This window comes from Calidris pugnax, unplaced genomic scaffold (assembly GCF_001431845.1).
Source record: "Calidris pugnax isolate Ruff unplaced genomic scaffold, ASM143184v1 scaffold8, whole genome shotgun sequence".
In the NCBI taxonomy this organism is placed as follows: domain Eukaryota; kingdom Metazoa; phylum Chordata; class Aves; order Charadriiformes; family Scolopacidae; genus Calidris; species Calidris pugnax.
The window spans coordinates 6805456-6827965 of NW_015090830.1; the positions used below are offsets into that span (position 1 = coordinate 6805456).

Genomic DNA, 22510 nt, shown 5'->3' on the forward strand with positions numbered 1-22510 from the left:
TGTTTTACAGCCTGAGCTCTGTTTTCCTTCACCTTGTAACACAGCCACAACACACAATCACAAAGGATTTGTGTACCTGTGGAGTTAGCCATTGTAACCACCAATAAATCACCAAAAAAAACCTGACTCCATACTGCAGGTATGAAATTATTAGAAATGCAAATCTCTTCATTAAACTACACACCTAAACATGTGAGCTTAATCTTTTCACAAAATCAGGAAAACTTGATTTCACAAAGCTTTATGTGAATTACTGTTTTCTTGTACCTTGTATTTTGAGTTCTCTATTTAATTCAAATACGCAAACTGCTGTTCTCCAGTGGTATATGTTAAAAAAATTATGAAGGTAATGTGAATGGAAATAACCCTGGAGTCCCCTCTCTTCTCTAATATTCTTTATAGTTCATGCCCTGGCTCCTTCTTTGCCTACATCTGCCTTTTTTTCCTTCAGTAGATTTCATGCCCTCACTTGCCAAATGTCTGGGTTTTTTCTATGTGGTCTATCTGAGGAGGGTAGCTTTTCAGAAGAAATGTTTTATCTGAGAATATATTTTCAAGGAAAAATACTCTGAAAAGTGACAAGTGTTATCGATTGGAAAATAATTTCATTAAGGATACAAAGCAAATGCAGTTCCCAAATAAAGAGAAGAAAATTTTCAGATGGACGGCTTCAAAAAAATATGTAAGTTTGCTGATCCATGTCATGGTACCTTTTTTTTTTTTTTTTTAATTTCAGTTAAAAAAAAAAAAATGTTTTCCAATTTCCTGTATCATTATTGTGGTAAGAGTCAAATAAATTACTAATAACTTGCCACTCATTTCAGTGTTGTTTTCAGTAATTTAAAATGTTTCCATCAAACTGTTCATTTTAAATGCAAATATTATCAATTTAATTAATATTAAAAGATTAGTTACTCTCTCTGAATACAAAAAAAAAGTCACATAGCCTCTATAATAATAATTAAAAGTTCCAGAATAAGGACAGGTTTTCTGCTAAACTATTCTGTCTCACCTTCCTGTTTTGGCATGTGACACTCCACACTCATACAGCCTGAGATAAGGAAGGTATAAAAATATGAAAGCGAGCCCTATATATGGCAATATAAAAGGATATTAGAACTAACACTAATAATATTGGAACCTGCACAATAAAAGTGGCCATCTAAACTGAAAATATGATTATATATCAAAGATAATCACAATTTCTCAGGTTTTAGCATGGAAATATATGAAAGCTTTCACAATATAATAAGCAAAAGTGTTTATGAAGTGTCTGGACTAATACAGATGCCTATAATTGCCTGTAAGAAATGCAGCCAAAACCTGGTGCAACGAAAAAGGACATGGTTTAGATTTAAAAAAAAATAATAAATAAAATAAAGACTTAAAAATGGAGAAAACTCAAAACGCCACGCTTATTCAGCCCGGTAAGTCAATTTAAACAGCAAATAAACTTTAGTAAACAAACTTTTAGATGAATCCATTTCAAAATAGAGTTTAACATTTCCTTTCTGAAGGCATCAAAATAAAGCATTTTACATTATCTAAAACAAAATATTATACTGCAGAAAACTTTCCTTCATTTCTGGCCAAAATAATCATTACCACTTCCATTTTTTAAAGCAGAAAGTGCAGTTAAACAATAATAATCTTGCCATACCTATGGCATTCTTCATGTAGGAAGTATAGATTCAAACATCTAAACCAAAGATATCAAAGTCCCTCTCCTACATATTTTCCTATTACATAAAATGGATGATGAAATCAACATCTTTCTACTGGCAGCAGTAAAATCTAGTCTTAAAATCTCAATTTTTTTATTATGAATGCAGCAAAATTACAATCTGAATAAATGGCTCGGAATAAATTATTTAAATAAATAAATAAATAAATAAAATTTGTTAATTATTTCCAGTTTGGTCCTAATTTCTTTTTTGGAAAAAAATAAAACAGTTTGACATGAATTTTTCTGACCTTTTCCTACCTGATCTGCCAATCAAGAAAAGTAAACAAATTATTCTCTTAACTCTAAATTATAAATATTGAAAGTTTGAGACTAGCTGCAATGTCTTCTGGTTTCACTGATGCCTACACACTCAGCTGATACAATTTTGAGGAGCTAAACAGAGACACAAAATCTATTGAAGTTAAAAAAGTATTTAATTCCTTCCTTTAGAATAAATTGGAAGTGATAATTTTCAAAATTAAGCAAAAATATGGATAAATAAAAGACAAAAAAAATAATATTCGACTGTTATTCTGACAAAGCAGAAAGGCCAACAAGTATAACAGCACAAAAACATTCAGTCAGCTTCTTTCCCACATAATTTTCTGCATCACTTTTAGTAGTTAAACTACAAGAATTTTACTTTATACCATTTAAGATATCCACTGTTCTCAATAGAAGGAGAATTTAAACAACTGTATACCAATATGTAACCTATTTTTCTTGATATTAATGTCATTTTCTCTGACAGTGAGGCTGGGATCCAAAACTGACCTTAAGAGAAATGAAAATGCAAATATTCTATCTCAAAAGGAAAGTTTTACCTCAAAAGTTATTTCTTAAAATGAATATTAGTTTTCCATCATAGCTTTACTCTCTGTCTATGTACATGTTATATATATTTGAGAATATATTTCAGAAGATACACTTTATTGTCTATTTGAGAATAAAGTGTAAACAATTTAGAACCACGTAAGTACATTTCCCACTAATCTGACAAGAAAAAAAAAAGTACAAAGACCTCACAAAAGGACAGAATAATCTAAACCATGTATGCATCCACTCATATGATTACTGGGTACGTGGCAGAATATGCTAAAACATCTAAGGGAACCTGAACCACTGTAGCCTGGTGGTCAGATGGCATCCATAGAAATATATAAAAGGATAATACTTTAAAAGGAAGTAATTTTGCCTCGAAATCATATAAGCACTAATTTATTTTTTTTTTTTTTGGGGGGGGGGGGGGAGGAGGGAGGGGACAGGGGAGCGGATAGGCAGATGAACAAAAAAAACTACAGGTCTCTTCCACCAAAAAAGAATTTTTATTCTCAATTCGAATTTAATGTCAAATGGCAATTACCAAGGAAGTCTTGAGTACTAAATTGTCAGCAATTTTTACGTAAGTAACATTTTAAACTTTTTATTTTTTCCATCTGCACCTGACGATAACTTAATTTTAAATATACAAACACCAGATCCTAAGCAAGGAAACAAAACCTTGCCTTTGAATGGTTTACAGATTATGACCGTGAAAGTGTCATACAGGAGAGCACCTGCATTTTGCAGATCTGAGGATTTTCCAAGGTGTAATACTGCAGCATTGTCATCCAGATTAACAAAGAACCAGAGGCGCACTGATTTAATCACTGAATATACCTCCTGTATTCAGATATATCTACATACACAAAACATCTGAGTCTGCTACATTATAAAGGAAAATAAATAAATAAATTAAAAATTTTTTAAAAAGGACAGGAAAAAAAAAAGGTTTGTGCTATTCCACTCTCCAACAGCATGAGAACCTGTAGCCACAATTTTGTATTTGGTATTTGCATAGGATTTCAAAATTGAGGCAAGTTCACGGCTGAGAGAAAAGGTTCTCTTCGGCTCCAATTTGTACGGGTGCAATACTTACTTATTTAACATATAAGCATGTAAGGAGTCATATAAGTATGACTCCTCTCCCTTCCTTCCCCCCACCCCATGTACACATCCCAAAATAATGAAGTTTTTTCATCAACATGCAATGATATCAGGCAAAATCACTGAGGGTCGAAGTGCTCCACAGCAGAGGGGAAGACTTTCATCATGTTACAGGTATCAATATTAAATGTATCCTCTATTATGTAAAGATAATTTGGCAGAAGTTCAAACACAACATTTACATATTTACATTAGTGAGATAATTAATAAACAAATTAAATTAATAAAGTGGCAAGCTAAAGGCACATTTAACTCCATATTAATCTACAACCCCCCCCCCCCGAAAATCCAAGTTGATAATTGTTTTTCATTGCTCTCATTAGATTTATGACTACCAGACATTCACCAGTCTCATTAAGAAGTCTTAAGCTCAAATGATCTACTATTAACATAAAACATGAACGATAAAGATGATAGCTGACACACGTATATACTTGCACATATGTACCATTAATATTTAACAGCAAAAACTGTTAAATGAGAATCATCAGACTCTGCCTATGATATATAAGCATGATTCCATTGGCTTTATTAGTACGGTGGGCTTTTTTCCTATTTGTCCATGTGAAAAGGAAACCAAGTCAACTATTTTTAGGGCAAGAATAATATAACCATTCTGTACTTGACACAAAAAAAACCCCACCAAATTGATACTAAGTGAGAACAACGATGTGCAAACACATTTTTCAAGAAATCAATAAACAGTACGTTTTTGAAATGTCAGATGAAATCTCTACCGAGTTAAAAAATAATTTATGTAATCATCCAACCATACTGAAGCATTTCTTGAATTTCTGAGAAGGGTATGTAACTGTTCATCACCAAAGAGACATGAACCAACCAACTCTATTTCATGAGCCAACCAACACAACACTGTCCAGTCATGTAGCAGTAATGAAAAAGGAGTGTCTGGATTTCAGCTATTCATTAAATGCACTTCCAGCCATCAGCAAATTAGACCCCAGAACATTTGCTATGACCCACAGCCCACTTCATGCCCCTAAGTGAGGAAGCGCAGAAACAGGGAAAACAAAATTTTCAGCTCCAGTGACTGTATTGTTTTGTACCAGATGCAATAGGCAAGATTTTTGTAATGATACATGAATAACTTATTTAAAAAAAAAAAAGAGAGATATAAAGATAATGTAAATTTCAAAGAAAGTTATTGCTTACATAAATATAGTCCTAACGGAATGTGTCTCTAGCCTCACAGACTGACAATTCATAGCTATTACAATTAAATACTTCAATTCTACTTCAGCTAAGATTATCAGTCATTATTTTGTCTTGCTTAGACTAATGCAGTAATTTCTTTCACAGTTTCTTAAAATCACATTTTTTTTTAATTCAGAGACCTGAAATACGCACAGTTCATATCCATTCCTGAGATGATTCTTATTCTTCTTCAACATCGCATTCAAAATAGTTTTTCTTCTTGAAGTCTTGAAAATAATAGCTTACTAAATTTCTCAAGAAGTATACTAGTTGTTTTTTCTGCCTTCATATTTGTCCAAACCCCTTTTTATTCTTTAGTATGGTCATCCTGTTACTGCTAATATCCAATGTTCCATCATTTTGAAATAGCTTTTGCATGCTTCTGCACCTTATGGCTTCTTATTTTATAAACCCTTGCATGGTATTTCATATTCTATTTGTAATGAAGAAGGTAGAAAATCCTAATATACAATGAAATATTTTTCTTCTTTTCCTGGAAAGACATCAGGACTGTGCATATGTATGAAGTGCAGGAGTTCACATGTGTTACACTCCAGATTGCAACAGTTACAATAATCTGGATGGATTAATTTAATCCAAAATTTCTAGAACTGACCTACTACAGTTTCTTGACCATGTCATCCTGTCATCTATAAAGACATCCAAGAATAGCCTTTTGTAGATCTGCTCAACAGTAAGGCCATGGAGCTCAAAATTACTAAATGTCTGTAAAAACCCTAAAACTGGGACTCACCATTTCCTCCTTTCTGATCAAATAAGTGACAACAATTACTGTACAGTTGTAACTTCCTTATACAGCTTCAGCACAATGGCTTAGCACTTCTATTTAGCCCCATTTAACATGGCTGGAGCCCACTCAGGAAAGCTACTGACAATCTTTTATAAAGTGCTTTTAGACACGTGGAAATTCTTCAGAGGCTCAGAATTCAGTCAAACCTTCATGTAATCTTACTATGAAAACAAAATCTGTCATTTTAGCTACAGAAATATCTTCCTCCCAGTTGCCACACACTCACTTCAAACCAGAAACGTTTACAAAATGTGAAAAACAATACTAAAAAATAATTTCACTGGTCACATTCTTACAAACTCCTTCTGCTGAACTAACACAGTCACCAGACATAATAGTTACATAATGGATCACTTCCGTTTAAATAATAAAATCTAGCAAAGTCTATATGCCTTATAATGGAAACCGTTACCCAACCTTAACTATAGGCATTGCTATCAGCTCTTCCCAGACTATATTAAAAAAACCTAAACTTCTGAAAGCTAATATTTTCTTCCAGCTAGCAGAATTTTTGCTCTACATAATTAATTCAGAGAGTTATCAGCAGTCTAACCTACCTCCTGCCAATTGCAATTTCTCACTTTTAACATGTCACTTCTTATGTTGCCTTCTCAATACTACACCCACATTTCCAACCAGCAAAATAGAAAAATAAGATTATTGCATACTACTTCATAAACAGTTACTGAATCATGGAAAACAAACTAACAATATATATGGAAATGGATTGTGCAACCTCACAAGTAGCAAAACCAATATATTCAAAAGACAAAAGATGAGTTTGGTTGAAAATTTTTGGTTGAAATTGTTTTTCAAAGATAAATGCAGTTTCCTTATATACAAGAGAGTTTTCTCTTGTGGGGAGATGAGGCAGGCAGCTGAGCAGGAAAAGTTCTTCCTCCTCACTTTTCCACTAGACAGGAATCCTCTAACTTGCAGTAAACCAAAAGCCACTGTGTTTACCAATCTGAACAGTGATTCTTGCAAATCAGAGATTTGATGTTGAATCAGAGGTGTCTCATTTCATTATTTCCTAATTGAAACCTTATACCTACTAAACACATTAGTTTATATTGATTTTATCTTGATTCAGAAAAACAATATAAATGTCCTTTCTCATGATTTCTCGTAAGAGTTCCTCTAGCACCTTCAGCATTAATCCTTTAATTTCAGTTAAAACTATAAGGATAATAAAAAACACTCCGTAATGACCCTTTAAATATGTTATCGTGTGATTTTTTTAAAAGAGGTTGGGAATTTTTTTTTTATTATTTTAAATTCCTTTCTACTTCAAATACATTTGAATTTTTTTCTCTCTGTTGGTCTCTCTAATGGGAAAAGAAGAAACCTTGAAAGAAAGAAAGCAAACACTCACATAAATACACTAAAGTACAGTTAGATCCTGTGGTGTTGTCTTAATAATTTGTGATTCAGTACTGAAAGGTTAGACTTCGGAAGCCTAACAAAAATCTCACCAAATCGTAAAAGAAAACTCTCTGAAATGAACAGAGTTTAATCAGATTTTCTGAAACTGATTTGTATTATCTCTAAGTCACTGAAGTAGCCCATCACTGGTCAATGAAAAAGTAGCACTGCCATCATATTATATTACATTACACTATGGTCTACTGTGGTCCACTAAGCGGTTCTCTCAAAACAGTAACACGGCTATATGTATATATATTGCTGTGCTTGTAAAATTAAATCTATATGAAACTGATTTGGAGTGGAAAACCTGAAGTGCTTCCTGTGAAACCAGATCACACAGGCACCATGATGATTGCCGCCAGTTAGGAGATGCTTTTTGCCATCAATGCGAGGACTGGTGATCCTCAGACAGACTTCCTTGCCATTTGATGTACAGATGTTTCAGTGTCCATGTCATAAGAAACTGGCCAGCACAAGGAAATACTAACATAGAACCACAGAATCATTTAGAATGGAAAAGACCTTTAAAATCATTAAACAGGTCTGTCTCCTTCCACTCTGACTAGTCAAAAAGAGAAATACCAATAAAGCCTTTTCAGTTCTTCTGCTGGCTATGCAGCAGGCAGGGTCTGAGAGCAGAGCAGGTCCCCAGCAGCCCACAGCTGCAGGGAACACCAGTTCAAAGTCTGGCTGCTCCCTTCACAAGTCCCAGTGAATCCAGGGAGGGCACAGCTGCTCTCAGCCCCTGCGAGCTCCTGAGGACAGAAAGCAGGTACGCAGGCAAGGGGACACCAGCAGGTTAGAATATGCTGGGGCGTCCTTCTGTACAAGTAAATCGACAGAGCCCCGGAGACAGCAGCCGATATAAAGTGAATTGAGCTAATTATGGCTGTCCAGAGGCAGTTGCTCCGATATCCTCTTGAGCCGCAGGCAGCACACCCAACACCATGGGCTGGATTTTAAAAGTACAACAAAAGCTGCAAGTACCAAAAATACATCTGGCTGGATACTCCTCCGACTCCTAACTCTTGTAACAAAAAAACATCTTCCTCGACATGTTTGTGTCAATGAGTACTTCAATTCATATGTTATACCAGGAGGAATTATCTGTCATACATGAAATGGTGCAAAATTGTTAAGTATTGGTAAAAATAGATAGTAATGCAGTGAAAAGGTAAGGTAGATTAAAAAATCCTAGCACCTAACATGAGTTCAAAAGCACTGCTGCTTTTTAAACCTATTACTTCTTACACTCTTCCTGTGTGGTACAGCCCTACTAAAAATGAAATTTTCACTAATAATTTAAGATCTTTTAAGTAAAATAGCTGACTTGAGAGAAAATGTAAAGGACATTTGGTTTTGATTTGTTATTCTTCTACTGCCTAGGAATATGTGTCAGCAGCTACATGAATCATTTTTAATTTCAAGGCCTTGAAATTCACCCTGAGGACTCCTGTCAGAAAGAAACGATCTTCAGAGTCAAAAGAAGAAAATATTAAAAACACAGCACCATTGTGGTTGTCATCTGGCAACAGCTGTTAGTTGTATTATTAATAGAAAATGAATTGAGAAGAAAAAATATCTTATTAGATTTTGACAAGCAGCCTAATGCAGTGCTCAGTGACTGCAGTAGATACCCCACAACTAATGTTCATGGAGGCTAGAGCGTTCTCAAGTCTTGCCAGTGAGTCTCGATTCAAAGGTGAACAAAATTCCTGCAAAGCCACATTAAACCACCTTCAAATGAAAGATACCTGTGAGTTTTTCACCCCTTGTATGGTTAACTGATCAAGACAAATACAGTCAATTCCATGTATTTCAGTGTTTGTTTCCACAGAAAATAGGTGGTAATAGGTTTCTGACATGTAAGCCAGTGGAAAATTACTATCCCTGGAGGCCACTCCTATGAGAAACAAGAAATTAATTGTGCCTAGTACATTTAATGAACAACACATCCTGAGAGAAGCAGGTGGATGGTTAATACGTATCCACCTCTCTTCCAGCCATGCCAAAAACTCACAGACCAATCATCTGTGTTTAAATTTGAATTTTTTTTTAAGATTTCATATTGCATGCGCTCTTCTCTGAAAAGAGGCAACTGCAGAAATGGATGTTTCAAATGTTTTTAAAATTATTGGCTGTCAATTTTGCGTACATTTGTTTCAGCAATCCAGATTAAAAAAAACCATAAAGAATCCATTTGCAAGACTTTTCTCATGGAAGTACTACCCAGGAAAACAAAGGTTCTACCTGAAGAGAAGTGGAAAGACAGAGTTTACAAGAATGATGAATATCCAAAAAATATGTCAAGAAACAGTATTTTAAAAACAATTATACAAGCCAAATTCAATTGTACTACACATGTACTTCATATTACATTGCACTCACTCAGCTTCCTTGATTAATAGGACATGGTGTCTCAAAATAAATAAATCTACACGTTGAATATGAAATTATTGTTTTCTGTACTTTAATGTAGAACTATGTTAAAGTTAATAACAATAGTGTGACGATTATTAACAATAGCGTAACAGTAGTCTACCACTTTCAGAAAACATTGCATTTCTCCAATATTTTGTTACCTTCTCTCATCTTTTGTGATAGCTTACAGTTAGGATTTTTACGTTAGAAATTTATGTATCTATAACTAACCATTTGTCATGGCAGTGATTACACAAAATAGTTTGCAGATACATCTTACAGCATTTTGCAGTGCATTGTATTATTTTTTACTACCTCAGCATACCTTGAAACTCTTGTTTTACCACAGCATTCTGAAACTCTTGCAGAACTACACAAATTTGAGGATAGACGCAAAACTTTTGTGGTAATTTCCAAAAAAATTATACAGCACTTTATGTCAGTTTTTTCAGACTCAAAAGATGTAATTGTTGACATATATTACCAACACCACTGAGAATCCCCTCGGCAATAGTATCGCATCTGAAACAAATGTAATCTATTTCATAAAACAGGCTTATCAAAAAAATATCAAGAAGGGCCATTACATGTGACTACAAAGTTCTGTTAAAAAAGAACAAGATGAGTTTTGTCTGCTTTTCCTCATTTAAAGCAGGTTTTTTTTTTCCTTTTTCTTACAAAGAACAAACTAAGCTATTTACCATAAAGACGTACACTTTGAAAATGGAGGCTTTTTCTCTACAGCACAGAAGGTTTTTGTATTTAAGTAAATGGAAAGGATCAGACAAGTAAACATACTCATATTGTTCTTGCAGTGATTCTGTAACTTTTACAGAACATTATGGCTCAGATGATTACTCCATTTCACTATGATATTAACGTTTTACCAGAACTGAATACAAATGGATTAAAGCCAAGACTTGGGAAATACATTCAAGTGAAAGAATCTTCATTGTGTTACCAGTCCTTGTTATTTCATGTTGAAGGCAAAAACCTAGAGAAAATCTCATAATAAGGAGAGATTTCTCAGGAAGAAACAGCCTTAGCTGGTAAGTCCCTCATTTTATTTTCATCTTCCATTCAAGTAAAGTAAAGCCTAACTTGCATGGTGGTTAGATATACAGGGAATTATTGCACTTTTTGCCCATACACTTTTAGATGCAATCTATTGATCTAAAACGTATTTCTTAAAGAACAGTTTGGGAGAGCGTAAAACCTCGTTAAATCTACCCTCTGCCCTTAGGACTGCTCCTGTGATGGCTGTATCTGCTTCTGGGACTGCAAGTGCTTTACTAAATTCCAGGAAAGCTCTTACTCTTACACCTTCTACTATATTACAGATGGAGCTGAATTTTTCCTTGCAAACATCACAAGCATACTCTCAAATACTATGTAACAGAAATACTGAGAATTTTATGGATCAGCAAGAAAAAGAAAGAGTAATAGCATCTTTAGAATACTGTAATATTATAATCATGACCACAATTACTACAAAAAATTTCATGCTTTAATCCTGAAATGTGTCCCAAGAGAAAAGTAAGATAAAACTATGGGAAAATAAAACAAAAAGCTTCCTTGGGGACCTAAATTAAAGATTGTGGACTGGGCTGCAGTCCTCTGCAATGGGTAGCAGAGCTCTGCTTCTTCCTCTTTTATTGTGACAATTTTCAGTGACAGAGGCTTTATGGGACCTGGTACACGGAGCCCATCCCACTCACAGCCAGGAGCAAGGCAACTGTGGGGGCACCAGGGCAGCTCCAGCCCCAGGCATTGGGCACCACCCTGGGGACAGGGACCTGGCTCGGTGGGACCCATGGCTGGGCAGGGCAGGGCTGTGGGGAGCTGGAGACTGGCTCTGCTGAGGTATCACTGGGGCAGGGGCTGACAGGTCCAGGGACCTGCGATGGAATCCTGATCTGCGGACAGGGTGGGGGGTCCTGTTAGTAGACTCTCGACCCTGACAAGCAAGATGCCAAGTCTATATGGAAAGTTGGAAAGAGCAAATAAAGACAGAGCCTTTGATTTGATAATGTATCTGTATGCTTTTGTCATGTAAACATTCCAGTTCCAGATATGGTGGTGAATAATCTGACCCTCAGAAAAAAAAAAGATCTAACTCCTCCTGTCATTCACCAATTAAGTCATAGAATACACGTGTAAGCAAAGACAAGTTAAAAAAACCCAACAAGTATGCCCTCCTGAAATTGATGTTACAGAGTCTCAGGAAGTCTGGTTATAGTCTCTCCTAAGTTTTAAATTTACAAATATGCTGGCAAATCATAAAGACAGTTACAAAGACATGTTTTTGTGTTTGATTATTGCCTATCTGAAGTCTTAGAGACTAAAGACCACCATACTGCTGCTGCTCCTGCTCTTGGGCTTGACAAAGTCAGCAAGGGAATGAAAACGAATCTGGGGGAAAGTTCAGAAAAGATGGACAACACCTGAGGGACATCAGGAAATGTTATTGTCAAGCTTTGTGTTCCCTGTTCACACAAGCAGTGACAGTGTGAAGGCTGCACAGCCAAATATCTAAGGGAGGACAAGTGCTGACACACAGCTGGTAAAGGTCAAATTTCCTGGACAGATCACAAGTTTGTTGGCGGTTTCTTGAGGTAGTTTCTTTTTCCCTTAATATTCAGGTGAGAAGTGAATCATAGAGGTTTCCCCAAAGTCATCTTTGTTGTTATCATATTTTAACACTGGTGTAAAATTGGTTCAAAAATACCTTGTGCTTGTTTGTTTCTTAAGTAGATGGTCAACAGACACAGAGCCTGTGTTAACTGTATAAAGCTTTTATTCAGTTTTTCTTAGGAGGTACCTAAACTGCAGTTGAATTGTTTTTGCTGGGCAATATTTCTTGAGAAACATTGTCTTTACACATAACTTTTGGAAAAGCATCATCACTGTACTAGGTTTGTTGTTCTGTATGGTTTATTACAAGACAAGTTGTTATCAGGCACATTTATTCAGATTGTAACTGAAAATTTATGCCTTGTAAAACATGAAGACTGATGGGAAACCAGATGCTTGCATATTTATTGATCTAGTGTAGATTATGCATTAATTCTGAGAGCAGCTACATTTTTAAATCACAGGATTTGTGTGCATTATAAAAATCTCTGTTTATATGCAACTACTAAAGGAAACAGTATCGTCAATCAATTCTATATGCCTAATTTCTTTTTCACAAGTCTGCCACTACTGGCCTTTTCCCCACCTCCAGTGTGAATTAAAGCTAATTTCTCAAAATATGAAAGGCAAAAATGTGACCTGACTCAAACTTACTATTAAAGCAATAGCATTATTAACACAATATATTTGTGAAAAACCTCATAAAATAGAGACACAAGAAGTTAAGCCATTTAATAAATATATAACCAGTGTGTCTCCGGCCATAAGCAGGCATCTTAGCATTACCAAACTGGCATTTAACACAGCTCCTGGAACAGTACCTCAATATTGCTCCCTTTCATTTTCATTGCCACTGCAAAGTTTCATTGCCACCCTTTAACTGCATTTCTGAAATTAATATCCCCAATAATACCAATACCACTAAAGCTTGTGAAAGGAAAATTAAATTGGAAAAGAGAATGTGGTTCAAGAAGCAGAGCTGTATATGAATTAGGGCACCTCTACAAAGTTCAACTTAATGCTTTGCTCCGTATCTTCATTTCTGTCCCCCAGCCAGGGGGAGACGGGGGTAAAGAAGATTCAATGTCCCCGTAATTCTTTCTTGTAGAACTAGAGATGCCAATAGTAACCTATTGTCTAGAAATATGACACCTGTTAGCACAATTAAAGGCAATAAAGTCACTGCTTAATTTCACATTAAAGACTGATCTGTAGAAGTATTACTAACATGTGGACTCGTCCTTGGGGGCAGAGTCTTTAAAGAGTCTAGTGCATTAATCTTTTGAGTCAGTGTCCTGGCTCTCATCCCAGATGAGCTAAAAATTACAATAATGCATTTGTGGCTTAAGGGTGGAATCTTCTTCATTCCCCTTCCCTGAAGTTAAATACACTTTATCCTACATGCAATTTCCACTCTTTGTTTCGGTGGAACATTACCCTTCCTTGTTTAAAAACAGAGAACTTAAAATTAATGGTTGATATATCCTTTCTGAAAAGTTCAAAGACACAGAGACAAACACCTGTTCAATCCTATTCTGGAAAAAACAGACATCTGGAGACACCTGCAATGGAAAGCTTTTCTTACACCAAAATCTCTAAACTTTGTAATAGACACAGCACAGTAACCTTCAGAAAACAGCAGGTTCTTTACAATCCTCAGTATATATGCCAAGATGTAAAAGTCTGGAAATATGGAAAACTAAGCTCCATGAACATTAACATCAGGAACCTTTTCTAATGTCCCATCGAGGTAAAAGCAAAACCTCACAATGGTGATGTCCTTAGTAGTTGCTCACAACACCAGATGATGAAAGAATAACAAACACAGAAACAAACAAGAGCAGAACAACCAAGGAACAGTTTCTTCTCTGTTTCTGAAATCAATCTCCAATACACATTGCCCATCTCACAGGAAAATGAGGTTAGAATATCAGGCAATCTTTTTGCCCTTGCTTTTCTGCCTCCTACTTCTGTGCTTTTCAACTATATGATTGATGGTGGAAGAGATAGTGGTGGTAGATAACCAGCAAGGAAAGTACAGTGCCAGGACACTGGTCCTGACAAGTGATTGATCCACCTTCTACTCCTCAAAGTCCCGCTCCAGCAGGCAAAAATCTGAAGGCAAAAATTGCATCAGCATATACAGGTAAGAGGATGGCCCAGCAAACTTTAGTCACCATAAGAAACACTGCATTAGGTTGTGGAGACCTTTGCTCCAATGCAGTGCTGCTGCTTTGGTATTACACTTACTATGCATCTTCAGGTCACTATTTAGCCCCCCCTCTTTGTACACTTTTGATTGGGAAGAACTCTTCTGTGCAGTTTCCATGCTAGTGAAAAACAAAGCCTAAACAATAAGGTTTCAATTGTACCAATGGCCTCATAAAATATTCAACTGTGCCAAAAAAGAGACCTTAGAAAATTAAAAGAAACAGTAGATTGTTCAGCTGATCATGTATCTCTGCCCATTCATCTGATGGCTAAGTTATCCTTTGAATAACTCTAGGGAACACTGTAATAGTATATAAATATTTTGAACACACAAGAAAACTGAGAATTGAGTCCATTGTTTGGAGTTTATCTTAAAAGTATGAAAATCATAGGTGTAGAAAATCCAATACTAAAATTCAAAGCAAAGGGCAATACAATATTTACATTACTTTTAGCTGAGAGCTGGCAGATGACACCCTTAAACAAGTGGTCATGAAAATATTTTTAGATGGAGCACGTATTTCTGTTCTTTGAGGAATGAAGGAGTGCATTGTACAGTATTTGGTAGTACTAGAAAAATGTGATATGACTCTCAAATTTTGAGTTTGAATTTCTAGTGATTCTCTTTACAATAAACGGTAGACTTTAGTAATGATATATATGCTCGAGATGTAATTTCTATTACAACATTTCAGAAATTCCTTGAGGGAAAATAAATATATGAAAACCTGAATATGGAATACAGTTCTTACAACTTCAAGATAAAATTACAGTACTCATACACAAAACATTTATTTTAATCCTACACACTGTTAGCAAGATGTATCACTAATAAAATTAAATCAACGTTCAGGTTGATTCTTCACTGTGACCTCATCTTGATACTAAGTAGAAACCAGTCGCATATAATTCATTTGGAGTTTTTACTAATCACAATAGTAGTCTGCAATAAAAGCATAAGTGAGATTTTGAAGGTTCACCATAGATATTTCCTTACCTAACTCAAACAGAATGTGTCATTAGCAAGATTTTTTGAGTAATGCAATCAATCATCCTCACTGTTTTTTATAAGATTTAAGTATTGAGCAACAACAGTTTAAGAGTCCATGTGTAATAACTGTAATAGAGGAGGTTAAGTTTACTTTAAGATCACTACAGGAACCTGGGTATCAGCTGTGGTGTCTATGTTGTGGAGTTAGAGGAACATTATAAAGTATTCCTTTAGATTAGAAGTATTCAACTTATGTAAGATACTTCTATAGACCTGCAAGGTCATTAAAATGATATTGGAGCCTCTCAGCATGAAGAAAAGAGACAGTCAAACACAGGATTCTCCAGTTTCAGTTAGCACTCTACTATGAACCAATGTGCTTATCAGCAGGGGATCATTAACTCTCATAAATATGCTTGTTTTAAACAGATGTCACTAAGAAAGATATTTCAATGAAAAAGTAAGAATTGTTAGTATCAAAACCAAGGATGTTCATTCAAGTAAGCAGCAGAATATGATTTCTGAAATGATTTTACTAACTAATATGATTTCCTATGTATGGCATGAGACATAGGGTCATGAAATGCTTTAGCATTACTCCAATTATCACAGCAGATTCTTATCTGGAATATGACAGACGGGTCTACTAAAGCACGCAAAAGGTGCTCTTCCTTTTTTTGTACTGGAAAATCTATGCAAGTCCTCTTTATGCCAGTGTAAGCTATTTTCTCTAAAATAAAGAAATGAGGTAGACCTTAATCCATTAAATCGATAATTATTACCTGAGTATTAAAAAAACCTTAATTTTAACAAATTTCATTAATTAACTTTTTTTTTTAAGCATTAGTATTTATTTAGCAGTAGTAAGTCTGTGAATAACTTTATGAACAATCAATTTTTTTTTCCTGTTCCCCACAGGAACCTTAAAATTATACTGTGCATATTATAATGCCACAAAATCTGCCATTCCCATATGAACTATAGCCAAGAACTTCTAGAAAAGGATAAGAGATGAGGACAAAAGTCTTAAACTTCAAGGATTGCTCATTTGGTGTTCATGAAGCACTTCTCTATATTTGGAAGCATCTGTTCAACCACTGACTATGTTTACTATTTGTATTGTGCTCTCAGTCAGAAACAAAACTAGATAAATAGCAAATGGGTCATTTCTTATAGTGATGCTTGAAGGCATTGTTCATATTATTGTGAAGACAGAAAGCAGAGGGTAGTTGACACTCTTCTCACACTTCATAATTAGTCTGTACTAATTTACAGTGATGTTCTTTCATAAACAGGCATAAATATTTCTTTACTATTTAATATATTCAAGTAAATAAAATAACTGATACGTGATTAAGAACTTTTTAATACTAGTGCTGTAACAGCAGATCATTATAAATACAAATAAATATAAATATCTACCCTTTTTTCCCACAGTCATTCAATTAAATGATAAACGTGTTTCTCTCCCACCCCACCAGTGTCTACATTTCAATTCAAAGTTGCAAAGAATGAGGCTGTTACCTCATTGCCTCACAAATTAGTTCACTCTGTATGTTCTGTTCAGAAAGACTGATGCATCTGGGAAGAGCTTTGTGTAGCTAATATCTTCCAGATACAGGCTTACTATGTAAGTAGTAGAACCGGACTATGGGATTTACTTTCATTCCTGAAGCAACTGTGGCAACTTAAAGGGAGCTTCTACAGTTCTTACAAAAAAGCCCACAGTCTAATTTGCGGTTCCTCCAGCAAAAAACTAGCTTCTGGGGTTGTGTTACCAGTCAAATGTTGACAGTTATGAGCCACACTTGACATAAGCAAAGAACAATCCTACATCAAGTTAATGGATCGAAAGACCTCATGTTTTGGTAAAGGTGGGGTATTAAATTTGTAACTTATACTCCCAGGAAAAATTTTCATGTGTTTCGGGTCATTTCAAAAGATGTTCACATGTTCTATGGAGCGGGGGAACCATATTAAAATATTAATGTGAATTAATAAACTATTATATATTATATATATTATATATTATATATACTCTTCACTAATAACTTCTATTTTATTTTATTTTTACAGTGAGGTTAATGGTACTGTAAAATGGTAAGTGACTCTTGTTTTATGAGGTTACCTCAATATTTTGTTTTTAAATATCATATAATCCTATACCCATAATCTTTGCCAATACAACTAGAATCTAGACATTAAATTCTCTTTTTCATCAATATTATTAATCCATAATTATCTATAAAAATTCAGCAGAATATTTCACTGCAATCGGAGAGGAAAGCAAAAAGAAACCGACAAAGGCTATCAGAGATAATTACTAATTACGCAGCTAATTACTATTACATCCCATAGCTAATTACTAAAAGTAATTAATAAACACAAATACAGAACACTCCCTAGAAAGCCATTCAAATTCAAAGGATTTTGAAAATCTTACTTTATGTTATGCATGGACAGTAATTCTGACACTCACAGTCATAAAATCAGAGTTGCAGCAAATTTCTACACACAGGCAGAGTTTACGATTCTTCCTTCCCTTGGGAACAACAACAAAAAAAAAAAAAAAACAAAGGAAAACACAGGCCCTAGAACCAATCATCTGAAAAGCTAAAGATTGGTAGGAGTTGCCAAATCTGGTAGCCTGATGGAGGTGAGATTACTGCAGCTCAGTAGTTTTAATCTGTAATTCAGAAGCAGTAGTGAGGCTGAGTATGTGTTCCCAAAAGGCACACACACACACAGATTGCAACACACACATGCCATGGGCAACACACTGAAACAGTCAGCACAAGCAGCCTCAGCCTTTTTCAGCTGAGCAGGAGGTAAAACCATTTAGTTGGAAATACACACATGTACTCAGTGTGGATTCCTCCTGTAACTTGCCTTAGACACTCAGTCTATCCAGCAGCTGGTTCCTGCATCCCCAGTCTCTCCACTTGCTGGCACCTGGACATACAAGTCCAAGGCCTGCAGGTCCCCTCCAGCTGGTGGAGATCCTCTTTTAATCACACACATCCCCACCAATCCCAGCACACTGTGGATCCTCCAGTAACGGGACTCAGACACTACACATATCCAGTAACTGGCCCTGGTCCCCCCAGCCTCCCATTTACCTTGCATGCCCACTGACACCACACATACATTATGGGTTCTCAGCAGCTAGCTTTGACACCCAGACTATCCAGGAGCTGGCTTCTGGCTCCCTGGTCTCCCCTTGCCTCATGCAGAGAGACACACAGCTGCAAACAGGCCTCTCAGCCAACCCACAGACCATAGTTGCTCCCATAGTCAGTCTGGACCTTTAGGCCCCTGCAACAGCTTACTTGTGAATCCTCTAGTGTCTCCAGTATCTGGCCCAGACATTTGGCCACAAGGACAACTGGTGCCCAAGCCACTCATCTGTCTGGCTGGCTACTCAGTAGCCACTGACACTCACATCCATGCAATACACACACTCTGTACTTCCCAGTTTGCTGGCACTACAGACCCAAGGGAATCTCTGACCCATGGTCCAGCTCCAGTTACTGGCAGTAAAGCTCCAGACACACATGCATACAGAGGGTCCTTTTACTCAGGAAAACCATTTGAAGTGGAGTATAAGAAGATATAGGACAGACTGTGATGATCAAGAACAGGGCATGAACTAGACAATGGTACTTTGTGAGAGCCTGTTTATACAGGACTGCCTCTTTTTAGCCCCTTATCCCTCTGTTTTTCCTTGGTTTTTTTCCTCCCTAATCCATCTCAATCCCTTCCTTTCCTTGCTTGTGGTTCTTCCTCTAAACATCCCAGAATAAATCTAGTACAATACCATAATGCTCTTCCCTGCATCCCATAATGTGTCCCATACCCCTGTAGGCAGTAGCTCCCTCAGCCTGAAGGGTGATCAAAACAGCATCTTCTGTGCACTCCTCATGACGGACTTCAGCCCTGGCCCATGGGACTGAGGATCTCCAGGGACAGCCCTGGGATGAGCCCAAGATGGAGTCAGAGGGGTTAGGGCATCATTAGTCACCCAGCGCTGCACCTCTGCCCTCCTTTGGGTGTTTAGAGATGAGTCTTTTATCAGATAAGCTAACAAAGATGTTCTTCTGCCAAAAATACTTCTTTTTTTACTTCAAAGTTTGTAATTTGCTGCTGGCCAGCTACTTCATTTTAGCCGCATGAATTCTAAGATCCTTATTTAAACTACTGTAAACAAACTCCTAAAACCCCATAATTTAAAAGTCTTCAGATAATAAGTTGTTTAAGTTTAGGAAGCATTAAGCTAGACATGGAAGACTTCTTAAGATGAGTCAACAGAGCTATGAACAGCTTGATGTCTGCATCTGATGGCCATAAAAGATCCTTAGGCTTCAAAAAGGTTACATTCAGTCATGAATGTTGGGACCTTTTTCTGTCTTTTTCCCTGTTTTGGCCCTTCTACCTCTTTCTTGTAAAGGAAGCTTGTGAATGTCACGGTAAATTCAGAAAACTTCCAGATAAAATATAACTAAGATGGAATGGAACAATCCAAGCCTTAGGAAAAATAGGTCACAGAATGGCTTGCAAATTCAGAGGAGTGATGTTTTTAGAAAATAAGCATCTTAAACCCCAGAAATTCAAAGTGAAATTTCATAGTGAAACACTCTATTCTTCAAGACATTCCCATCATTTCCAGTATTCTACTTCTTCCCATTATATCGTGCCAAATTAAATTAACTGCTATTCTCAAATTATAAAAAGATAACTTATGAAATCAAGAAGTCTCCGGTTTTTTTCACTGTTTCACTGTCTACTTACTTCATAAGGTATCTATTCTTTTGCCATTTTAATAGACTACTTCATAAGGTATCTATTCTTTTGCCATTTTAATAGACTAGGGTATCAGAGATATCTTCATACTCTATACCCATATTAAAAACAGTTTAAGTTCATGAAGTGTTATTAAATCCCTGTCAAAGCCTAGGGCTTGGGGAGTGAAAATACACTCCCATCTGCTTTCTTCATAGTATAGAAACAGTGATACAACAATACTGTTTTATTTTGTGATACAGACCTGCCACCGAGAACATCCATTATGATTCTTCTCTGACTGAATAGCAGCTCCAGATGACAAGTTCCACACCATTATGAAAATAAAAAGGGCCTCAGAGTGACAAAATAGAAGCAGAAATGTAGACCAGCATTGAATTTCTAAGTAAAACAAGGGCATATAGAGCTTGAGCACTATACTGATGATATTCCATAATTCTTAGTTGTTAACACATACCTCAAAGTGGTTTTTTGCCTGTGCCACTAATATTCACACATGGCTGGGTGGGTGCCCACAGTCGTTCCCAAACTACCGTATGTATGAACAGACCTGCATCAGGTTTGCCTCCCCGCACCTTATATCGTCCTCCAACATGATTCTGTAAGGTTTTGCACTTTTAGGTCTTTCTAACATGAGGTCACAAATTTATAGAATAATTTAGGTTGAGAGAGACCTCTGGGGGTCATTGAGTCCAGCCTCGACTCAAAGGAGGCCTAACCTCAAAGGCAGGTGAGATGGCACAGACACACTTCTCTTCATAACAAAGCAAGCTTACACCTCCAAGTTCCACAGAGACTACCGTAGACAAGCAAAGACACTTAAATGTTAAAGCATTACAATCAAAACTATTTACACTGTAGTTACTTCACTTTAGCACATGCTAAAAATCATTCTTCTTCCTTACATTTAAGTGCAGGGATCACTTTATTTCATTCTTTCCCCTCAGTATTAAAGCTTTGACATAGATAGTGAAAAATACTTTAAAAATTCAGATGACAGAAGTACTTTCTTAAATTATATTTAATCATTATTAAGGAGTATAAATGTGCACTAAAAATATACCATCATATTAATATTTAAGATAATGCTCTTCAGAAAATTCAAAACTAGTAAGAATCCCCATCCCCAAAAGAGATTTCTTCTATCTTTAAAGAAACCAATTTAGATTCATTACATATATCATACACTTTGTGGAAAAAAAAGAGAGGGTGATGCATAGAGTTTAAGCATAAATATTTCAGCTCATTCTACTTCTTGACTCACAGAATGAATTTTCAGTGAAATGGCAATACTGAAGTTTTATAAATACAAGAGTAATATTAATTTATTATGGTAGATGTGTTAAAGCCCACAGTCAATAATCCTCCCAAGCCTATCCTTCAAGCAAAACAAAGCATTTAAAATCATAATGTATTAGGCATACTTCAGTCACTTCCTAAACAGAGGATTGAAAATATGAAAAAGTGCTGTTCCAGTTTAGTTGAATAGCTCACATCATGGCATGATACAGAATTAATTCTGTACACAGTAGGCTCATTTTAGTATTCAGCAAAACACAGCAACTCCCAAATTGCATATAGTGTTAAAGCAAGAAGCAGGCTGTAATAAAAATCAGAAACAAAAAAAAATCCCACCCACTTGTGTTTTGTACATTGAATCTCATTTACCAGGCTTAGTAAAGTGCAACATATTAGCCTAATCACATTGACAGCAATATAAAATACCCACCTGTTTTTGGGTCAACAGAGAAATATGGCTGTCCCTGAAGAATACTGTACACTACTCTGGCGCTGTTTCCATAAGTAGGGTCATCTGCATCTGTGGCTGTCACCTGCAGAACAGACGTACCTGTATACATAGGAGAATAAAAGTTAAAAGTTAATGGAAAATATATAGAATATTCTGACAAATAGAAATATTTTAGATGCATTTTTGAAACCTCTGCAGTCCTCACATTCTACAACTGAGAGATAAATAACATTTTCTCTATGTGTTATTATCCCATCATATTGTTAAGGTAAACTCTTTATACTCGTGAAAAAAACATTTTTCTCTCTTTATATATATATGTAATTAAGTTACATATACATAAGCACTTATGCATGTTCACACATATAGACCTCAACCTTGGACATTGTTTAGACTTCTGAACAACATTTATAGACTTCATGTATATAGACTTCAGGATTATCTTCATCCACAATACAAATTAATGTTGAAGTAATTATTCTAAATAATTTGCATAAACATGCCCAAATCAATAAAAGATAATAAGGGAATCAAAAA

General features: G+C 35.8%; 1 protein-coding gene across 5 annotated transcripts in view; it reads right to left on the reverse strand.

Annotated features, from left to right (window-relative positions):
• The window catches only part of CDH18 (cadherin 18, type 2), a 522827-nt gene that overhangs the window by 107565 nt on the left and 392752 nt on the right, over positions 1 to 22510 (reverse strand). For all 5 annotated transcript variants that reach the window (XM_014941039.1, XM_014941041.1, XM_014941037.1 and 2 more), the window contains one exon: positions 21953 to 22072. In XM_014941039.1, the coding sequence (XP_014796525.1) occupies positions 21953 to 22072 (120 nt within the window). The remainder of the gene's footprint in view (positions 1 to 21952; positions 22073 to 22510) is intronic.